This window comes from Littorina saxatilis, linkage group LG7 (genome assembly GCF_037325665.1).
Source record: "Littorina saxatilis isolate snail1 linkage group LG7, US_GU_Lsax_2.0, whole genome shotgun sequence".
Taxonomy (NCBI): domain Eukaryota; kingdom Metazoa; phylum Mollusca; class Gastropoda; order Littorinimorpha; family Littorinidae; genus Littorina; species Littorina saxatilis.
Genome location: NC_090251.1, coordinates 19,351,248 through 19,360,587, shown reverse-complemented (window position 1 = coordinate 19,360,587; position 9,340 = coordinate 19,351,248). Strand labels below are relative to the sequence as shown.

The following is a 9,340-nucleotide window of genomic DNA, read 5'->3' as shown; positions in this document are numbered from 1 at the left end:
ACGGCACATAGCCGAAGCTTCGTTGCGATCGTGGAGTTCAGAGAAGACATTTTGGAGGAAACTTTACCGTAACCCACATTTGCAGCAGTGAATTTTTGTCGAAGGGACAGAGTCAGGCTTTTGTTTTTATTGGAACTGAGACAGGTTCGGAACGTTTTTCACGACAGGCTGCTAATATATTTCATTCATTTGAATGTACTTTCTGTTGTAATATTTTTCTTAATTCCCGTGACAATTCGTCCATCAACAAATAGTTCCTGATGTGTAACAGCCGGAAAGTGGAGCAGTACGTGTCGCGGAAAATGACCTGATGAAAACGATAGTTTTATAAATGCACCGCGAGTACCAGCTGTCATTCCTCATCATAGTGCCACGACTCTGTAGGCCGTCACAAAGTGCGCCTGAACGTGGAAGGCATAAGATTTTTGTGTGTAGAATGAGACCCTTTCAGTGTCGCTTGAACTATTACACGTGGTCATGATTGAAACAGAAGATGCCTTTGACTATTTCATTCTCCTGGATACGGTGCGCCATGCGTTATCTTGAAACTTACCGCTGTCAGTGACAGAGGCACGCCATACTCCTGAGGAGGTACACACATGACGTGGACTACACCAGTAAGCTTACGTATTCCACGTGTGCATAAAAAATCCAGGGGTCGACATGGTGCAAAAGAGATGCTGAGCGCAACACACACAGACTCGGGGAGTGAGTCTTAGGAGAGGTCTGGAGCCACGTGAAATACGCGTACAAGAACGTTGGAAGGAAGAAATGTCGAGCGTCCTGCGCAGTTCAGTACGTTGCTGAACCACTCCAGTGATGATGAAGGATCCTGCTTGTAATGAGCACCACTGGGTAAGACTGGCACGGATCGAGGTGTGGGTGTGGCCTGGAGGGGTGGGGGTCACAATCAGCAGGTGTACGTCACTCCAGCTGGGAAACTCGTGTGAGTTGCGCAAGTCTTGCGTGTCCAAGGGGTAAGCTCTTAACCAGGCGTGTATCCAGCATTTTGACACTTGTTATCGGGAAGAGGTCTTCACTGAGCGTCTCCAACGTCTTCCTTACGTCCTCCCGTCGACTTCAAATCGGAGCTGTGTATTGCTTGGAGTTTGGACAAATTGTCGGGTGTTTCACGGACGGTTCATTTGTTTCTTAAAAACGAGCTCTTTGACTCGTTGCACAAATTTAACCCGGATACCTTTACAAAAGCTGTTAGCCGTGATGACGCCGGTTATAGTTCCAAGACGTTTGAAATAATCTTTTAATGTCTTTCAGTGTCTATGGTTAAAGTCTGCATAAACTTGGGATATGTGATAGTAAGTATGTACACTTTGTGTTGCAGAGCGGCAGGGGAGGGCGGAGGGGGCGGGGCAAGATGTACGGGCTGTTGCTGGAGAGCATCCAGCACTACGTCAAGGAGCAGCACGGGGAGGTGACGTGGCAGCGCGTGCTTGAGAGGGCGGGGCTGCACAACATGGTGTTCACCACGCACCGTCAGTACAGCGACCAGCTGATGGTGCGACTGGCTGCGGCCTGCAGCGCCCTGCTGCCCCACGTCCTGCCCAGCGAGCAGCGCGCCATGCACTACTTCGGCACGTGCTTCGTGGAGTTTGGCCGCGTTTATGGCTACGACAAGATCCTGCGCGTGGCGGGCCGCCACTACCGCGACTTCCTGCACGGCATCGACAACCTGCACGAGACCATCCGCTTCAGCTACCACCGCATGCAGAGCCCGTCCTTTATGGTGGAGGCGGAGGACCGCGAGGGCTGCGTGCTGGTCTACAGGTCGGGGCGCCGCGGCTTCGCGCACTACGTCATGGGGCAGCTCCAGCAGTGCGCCCTGCAGCTCTACCACGTCACTGTCCTCATCCGCATCCTGGCGCAGCACGACACGGAGGCCGGCTGTCTCGTCAGGTATCGGCTCGACTTCAACAACGCCGCCTACCGCCCCGTGCCCCCGCCAGGCACCCCGCCCACATCGGTCAACAGGCGTTTCGACACCGTGCCTGGCTCCCTGCTTTTCCAGGTCAGGCCCCCTTGTGTGCTTGCTGCATCACCATCTACACCGCACTGCTGCAAGGCCCAACACAGATACACGCGATCTGTTCCACTCAACTTCTACCCCTTCTTCTCTTTCTTTTTCTTCTTCTGTAACAGATAGCTCGCTTGACATAATATTGGACTAAGTCCTCAGTTTATATATATATATATCTTTTTGGGTTTGTGTTTTTGGCGGAATGGGTATTTGGTAAACTATTGCAGAAAAAAAGAGTGCTCTGTGCCAGAAAATGTTTGCGTTGAACCCTTTGGTGTCATGAATGAATGTTTCGTAAATTCCGTAACATTATAGGAAGAAAAAATGCAGAAAATCTGCTACCTTACTAAAGACATATTTTTTTAATATTCTTTCAACAGTATTTGATGCAGGTAGTAAAAATCAATTAGTTGTTGCAGTTTTTTCAACCAGCAAAGCATGCCTCCCAAACTCTGTAATTATGTATATGTGTTTAGCAATTCTTTTTCTCCGAAGATAAAGTACGGCTGCTTATGATGCGGGTTGATTGAGAACGGTCGAACACGTAATCTTCTCATTTGGACGACAGATTCACAATCTCCGTGTAGCAAGTGGTCCCACGAGTGCTAAAGAGATAATTTCCTGAGGAAAAGGGCCCTCAGATCGCTTTCAAAACACCAATGGTACAAAGCTTTCACTTTGCAAAAGGAAGTATTTCAAAAGCCCCCCCACCGCCAAAAAACAACCCCACACACACACCAAAACCCCCCACAAAAAACAACAATAACCAACAACAAAATGCACAGGTCAGATCAATAGAATCGCCTTCTGTGTTGCCATTTCAGTTATTTCCGTTCTGCATCGTGTTCAACGAGAATCTGACCATCAAGAGAGTGGGGCCCAGCGCTGTCAACTTCCTTGGGAACCGTTATCTGGTGGGAGAGTCTCTGACATCAGTCTTCCTCCTGCGGCGCCCTCTAGTGGAGTTCACCTGGTCAAACGTAAGTTGCTGAGCATCCATCACACAGATTTTTATTTTCAGCTTTTTGTGGGGTGGGAAGGTGTGCGTTTGTGTGGTTGTGTGTGGGTGGGTGTGGGTGTGAGTAGGAGGGGGGGGGTTAATAGGGTAGGAAGTGATTAGGCAACACATAAACTTGGTCGAAATAAATCTCTCTTCGTTTATTAAAACAAAGTACTTTATACATGTAGTTTATATCCGGGTTTTTTTCGCAATAAAGTTCTCATTTATTGATTTGGGGTGAGGTGGGGGCTTGTACAAACACTGAGCAGGTGACTGTTTGCCATTGTTGCAGATCGTGTCCTTGCAGAACGTGATCTTTGAGCTGGAGGCCATCACAGAGCCTGACACGCACACAGCACGTGGTAAATGTCGCCCCCAGTCACAGCCTTCTCCCTGCACACAGGCACTTCATGCACACGTCGCTTCTCGCGCACACCCCTCTGCAGCCACCAGCTGTGTGTACTCACCCATGCACTCACCTGCAGCTGAGAAAGATTCCTCTTCTATACAACCATCAGCTGAGAAGGATTCCTCTTCTATACAACCATCTGCAGGCACAAGGAATGTCACGTTCTCTATGCAGTCATCTGCACCAAAGAGAGATATCTCCCCTTTTTGTTCGTCTGCAACCACGAGAGATGTCCCGTATTCCGCTTGTGGGGATTTATGTTCAACGCAGTTCTCTGAAATAAAGGGGGGTGTAACCTCTTATACCGAGCCTTGTGATGGTGAACCAGACGTTGTATATCCCAGACAACCATCGGTGCAGACCAAGGGCTGTCTAGCACAGCCATCCACTTTCGCCAGAGACGTTGTGTCTTCTTCAGTCACAAGTGACTCTGTCTGTTCCACACATTCACTGTCGCGTGAAGCGGATGTTATATCTCCTGCGCAATGTTCTGTCACTACCAGTTCAGCACAGCCGGTTTCTCTTTCAAAGGACGCTAGTTCTTACACACACGATGGCTCCCCTGCGGTTGACAGTGACGTCACAGAACCCCTGTTGTCAGCCAGTGACGTCACAGAACCCCTGTTGTCAGCCAGTGACCGGGACGCGGTATCTCCAACTCACATCTCTCTGATTGAGCGGGACCCCAGCAGTGTGGCTGACACAGACGTGGACCTTATCAACTCTCCCCGACACGCGTTTAGAGACTCACAGGATGAGACTTGTTCCACAGAATCCTCCCTCCTGGAGAGTGATGGCCAGTCTCCAACACACTCCTCCATCTCCAACCATTTTTGTCCTCTTCTGTTCTTTCGGCGTTCTCTCGACGGAAAAGACGCCACGCAGAAGACGACAAAAGTTGCTGGTGTAAAATGTTCCGAGCAAGGACAGACTGTGCAGGCGAGGCGTGCAGACAGCGCGGTGAAGACCAGCGCCAGCCAGTGTCGGTGTACTGGGCAGGATACAAACTGCAGTGGCGGTGCTTGTTCACACTTGATGACCCGCCGCGCACAACTAGGCACCACGACAGGCGGGGAAGGAACTCAGCTCGCTGATGCTGACAACAGTTGCTGCAGCACGGTCTGTGACCGTAATGGCACGTCGTCAGCCGGTCCTGCCATTGCGGACGACAAGAACTGCTGGCAAAGATGGGCAGTGGTGGTGCGTGACGGCGGGCAGTGTGCGGAGGTCAACAACACACAACATGTGGTTGGCTGTCAAGTGGGGAGGAGGGCAGTGGACCGCGAGACATGTCCGGCCGTGGGGGCCAATGGTCACAACAAGCCTCTTCCTGCCGAGAAACAAACAAACTACGTGGCACTGGCTAGAACGAGGCCAGAAGCAAACAGCAGGAAAAAGACTTGCAAGAAGCTGGTGAAGGGCCAGATGAAGCTGATCCCGGAATGGGGACACATCGTCTTTCTCTGCACCCCTCTGTAAGTCTGGTCAATTCTTCTTTACTTGTGCACGAGTAATGTCGTATGCGTGTTTATCATCAACCACAACATTTGTTCTCCAATTTTAACACGCGAAACTGAAAAATATTCCTGATTTCTTTCTGTCTGGTGTATATTCTTCATCTCTGATTGTGTGTGTGTGTGTGTGTGTGTGTGTGTGTGTGTGTGTGTGTGTGTGTGTGTGTGTGTGTGTGTGCGCGCGCGTGTGTGTGTGTGTGTGTTTGTGTGTGTGTGTGTGCAGTGTCAGTAACCTAGAGGAGCTCCAGCAGCAGGGCATCTACCTGAACGACCTCAACATGTACGACAACAGCCGGGATCTGGTGCTGCAGGGACATAACCACGCCCCTCTCCTCGAGTCGCTCATGGAGCAGGTAGGTCCATCCCTGTCTCTGGCTTCCTTTACATAGTAAGGCTTATTATTTAGTCGTCGTGCGCGTGGTTTTGCAGCATGCGACCGTCAGCAGCAAGATCAGAGAAACGCCGATGAGGCGATTTCATGAAGTAACCGTGTGACGTGATTGTGTGCTATGTTGCACCAATATACAAGTGGCTTTCAAAAGCAAGATCGGAGTCAGCGAAGCGCGTGAAGTGATGTGTTGATGTTATCAAAGTGTGACTTGAGTGATTGTTGTGTAGCAGCACGTTAAAAGATACGTAAAATCCTTTGAGCAGTGGACAGAGAGAGAAGCGAGGGCGAGATGACGTTATGGTATGACGTTAGTGAGTGACGTCAGAAATTATTTTTGCAGCACATAAGTGGCGATCAGTAACAGACCCGGGGGAACCTGAAGGCGTTGGACAAGGAGAGGACGGAGGTCGTGGTGACGGTAGGCTGTGACGTAATGGAGTGACGTCAGTAATGGTTATGTTGCAGCAAGTGGCGATCAGCAACAAGATCCGGGAGAACCTGAAGGCGCTGGACAAGGAGAGGACGGAGGGCAACACGTTGCTGTACTCCATGCTGCCAGAGACCATCGCCGTCCGCCTCAAGCAGGGCGAGAACCCCATCAACACGTGCCAGGTAACAACACCAACAACAACAACAAAAACAACAACAACAACAACAACAACAACAACAACAACAACAACAACGTAATACTCCGAAGAGTTTAAAACCCTTTTGCAATTGAATCCATCCCAAACTCCTTCTCCTTTCCTGTCGCTGTCTTGCGCTCCGCATTTCTGTCAGTCAGTCGGTCCTGTCTCTCTCTCTATCTCTCTCCCTTTCTCACTCTAGCCCACGAAACTTACACTGATAATATAAATTGATATTAAGATAATTTCCCAGACATTTCTCATGTCAGCAGTTGACGTCCTGACGATCCAATAACGAACGTGTTGTCCACTTTATATGCATTGTCACGCATAATGAAACAAAAACTATCCAATTAGCGTAAGAGCTATAAACGTCAATTGTTCACGAGTGCGAAAAAGAAAGGTTTGATGCCTTTGATCATATTTAAGTATGATAACGGTTGCGGCGATTCTGTTCTGCGTGGCAAAAAATATTGTGTGTACGTACGTGCGTGCGTGCGTGCGTGCGTGCGTGCGTGCGGGTGCGCGCGTGTGTGTGTGTGTGCCAGTGTGTGTGCGTGCGTGCGTACGTCCGTACGTGCGTGGGAGTGTGTGTGTGTGTGTGTGTGTGTGTGTGTGTGTGTGTACTCGTTTGTTTGCATGCGTTTGTGATGGCCTCTGTGTGTGTGTGTGTGTGTGCTTCAGACTTTTGACGCAGTGACGATCCTGTTCAGTTACCTTGTGGGTTTCAAAGACATCTGCAGCAATGGAGTGGCCATGGACGTGGTACGCGTCATCAACAACTCGTTTGCTGTCTTTGATCCCATCGTGGACAAGTACTCCCTCTACAAGGTGCGTGTCCTTCGCGCTTCATCTGCCGTAATTTTAACACAAAATACGTGTCAAGTTGATCAAGTTTCTCACTTTTACGATGACTTTTTAGTTTTTCTCTTTATTGACTGTTTTGTATTACTGTGTGTTACGTTATGTTGTTGTTGTGTGTGTATTGTAATCATGTCAAAATTGTTATTAGTCTTGTATAGCAACTGCAGTGTTGGAAATACACTACTCACAAAAAGTTAAGGATCACTATGAGAAAACAGGTGCTCAATAAAATCAGTTCGCTACTGTTATTTATTTCTCAGTCAAACCAAATTGTTATGAATTCTTGTTCAGCTGTAAGTGGGCGATGTTGTGTTGGTGGGAACATTGCACGGGATTCTCTACTACTGAGCTTGGTAGCAAAAGAAAAAGCGGAAACTTGCGAAAAAGGACCTTGTATTGGACCGTTCAGCCCGAACACATTGCACACGCCACATGGAAAAACCATTATGCACGTGCAAGCACTGCTGTTTATGTGTGAGATGCTGTCACTTGCTTGGCTTTTTGAGAAGACATACCACCAGTATTAGGCATTATCTGACAATGCCTCCACGACAAAAATTGAACGAGTTTGAGAGGGGACGAGCTGTTGCATGGTTCCAAGATGGTGTCCCCAAGCAAGAAGTGGCCAGGCGACTTCACGTGTCCATCTCGATCATTGTCAGACTGATTCAATGTTTCACAGCCACTGGGAGGGTCCAGGAAAGACGCAGACCTGGGCGACCAAAGAAGACAACTCCACGTGAAGATCGTCTCATTGAACGACTAGCCTTGAAAACAAGAACAGCCTCTTCCAGCATTATTCGAAGGCAGCTGAGGGTGGCTACTAACACCAGCATCAGCCAGCAGACCATACGGAATCGCCTTCATGGGTTTAACCTCCGTTCTCGTCGCCCAGCTGTACGGCCACGCTTAACTCCAGCCCATAGGGCAACACGCCGCGCCTTCTGCAGACGTCACGTGAGGTGGACACGTCAGCAATGGTCCCAGGTCCTGTTCAGTGATGAATCACGCTTCACCCTGAACCACAACGACGACCGACTGAGGGTCTGGAGGCGCCAAGGGGAACGCTACATTGACGCCACTGTCCAAGAAAAGGTGGCCTTTGGTGGAGATTCTGTAATGGTCTGGGGGGCCTTCAGCCTTCACCACAGAACACCCTTGTTTCATGTACAGGGTAACCTGACTGGCCTCCGATACCGGGATGAGATCCTTCGACCGTTGGCTGTGCGTACACTGCAGCAGATGGGACCGCAGGCTGTCTACCAGGATGACAACGCTCGCCCCCACAGGGCAAGGGTGGTCAACGACTTCCTGCAGCAGTCTGGGGTCAACAGAATGGAGTGGCCAGCATGCAGTCCCGATCTCAACCCGATTGAGAACCTCTGGGATGAGTTGGATCGCAAAGTGAGGAGCAACCACCCCCCTCCCAGGGATGTCCAGCACTTCTACCAGATGCTGCAGGCTAAGTGGCAGGCGCTTCCGCAGAGGATCTTCACCACCCTGGTCAACTCTATGAGGACTCGCTGCGTCGAGTGGCAGAACAGCCAGGGCGGTTACACGCATTACTGAACTTTTGGGAGCATCGGAATGCCATGTCTTGTGATTTTAACGACTCTGTGAAATTAAATTTCGATACGTACACACTTTGATAACATGTACAGACCAAACGATTGCTCTAAATTGAAAGAAATGTTGTATCGTTATCACTAAAGCATTGAATTAAACGTTTGCCAAATACCAACGCATTGGCTTTCTTATTTGGAAAGTTATGAATTTGTGTGCAAGTGATCCTTAACTTTTTGTGAGTAGCTTACTTTCAAAAAATGTCCTTTGTTATGTTTGACCCAAACGTTGACAAACAGTGAGTTCTTAATGAACTTTAACCAGCCTTCAGTTTACACGCATTTTAGAAAGAAACAAAGTGACTAAAATGAAAAGTGTATCCTGAAATTGATTCAGTCTCAATGATTCTTCCTCTGCATGGTTAACGACACACTTTTCATCGGTTGATCATAAGTGTTAGAGAGATCAAATCAAATCAAATCAAATCACATTTTATTTTACGAGGGTTGTGGCATAAGCTTTACAAGCGAGATTTTGTTTAACCAGCCCTCGCCCAGAGAGGTACTACTCAAATCACATATTTACACGGACATTCACGCAGAAAAAGAGAGAAAACAAGTCGCGTAAGGCGAAATTACTACATTTAGTCAAGCTGTGGAACTCACAGAATGAAACTGAACGCACTGCATTGTTTCACAATGACCGTAGTCCGCCGCTTGTGCATAACGGAGTGAAACTGACGAGCCTGTTCAGCGGGGTAGTGGTTTCGCTGTAGTGCATAACACGCTTTTCTGTACCTCTCTTCGTTTTAACTTTGTGAGCGTGTTTTTAATCCAAACATATCATATCTATATGTTTTTGGAATCAGGAACCGACAAGGAATAAGATGAAATTGTTTTTAAATCGATTTCGGAAATTTAATTTTGATCATAATTTTT

The 9,340-nt window shown here is 48.6% G+C and overlaps 1 protein-coding gene across 1 annotated transcript in view; it reads left to right on the top strand.

Annotated features, from left to right (window-relative positions):
- Positions 1–1,352: 1,352 nt before the first annotated feature.
- Positions 1,353–9,340, top strand: part of LOC138970860 (soluble guanylate cyclase 89Db-like) — a 41,260-nt gene continuing 33,272 nt past the window's right edge. Inside the window, exons 1-6 of the mRNA XM_070343421.1 lie at positions 1,353–2,026; positions 2,860–3,015; positions 3,328–4,919; positions 5,182–5,311; positions 5,815–5,961; positions 6,660–6,806. Of these exons, the coding sequence (XP_070199522.1) occupies positions 1,376–2,026; positions 2,860–3,015; positions 3,328–4,919; positions 5,182–5,311; positions 5,815–5,961; positions 6,660–6,806 (2,823 nt within the window). The 5' untranslated portion in view covers positions 1,353–1,375. The remainder of the gene's footprint in view (positions 2,027–2,859; positions 3,016–3,327; positions 4,920–5,181; positions 5,312–5,814; positions 5,962–6,659; positions 6,807–9,340) is intronic.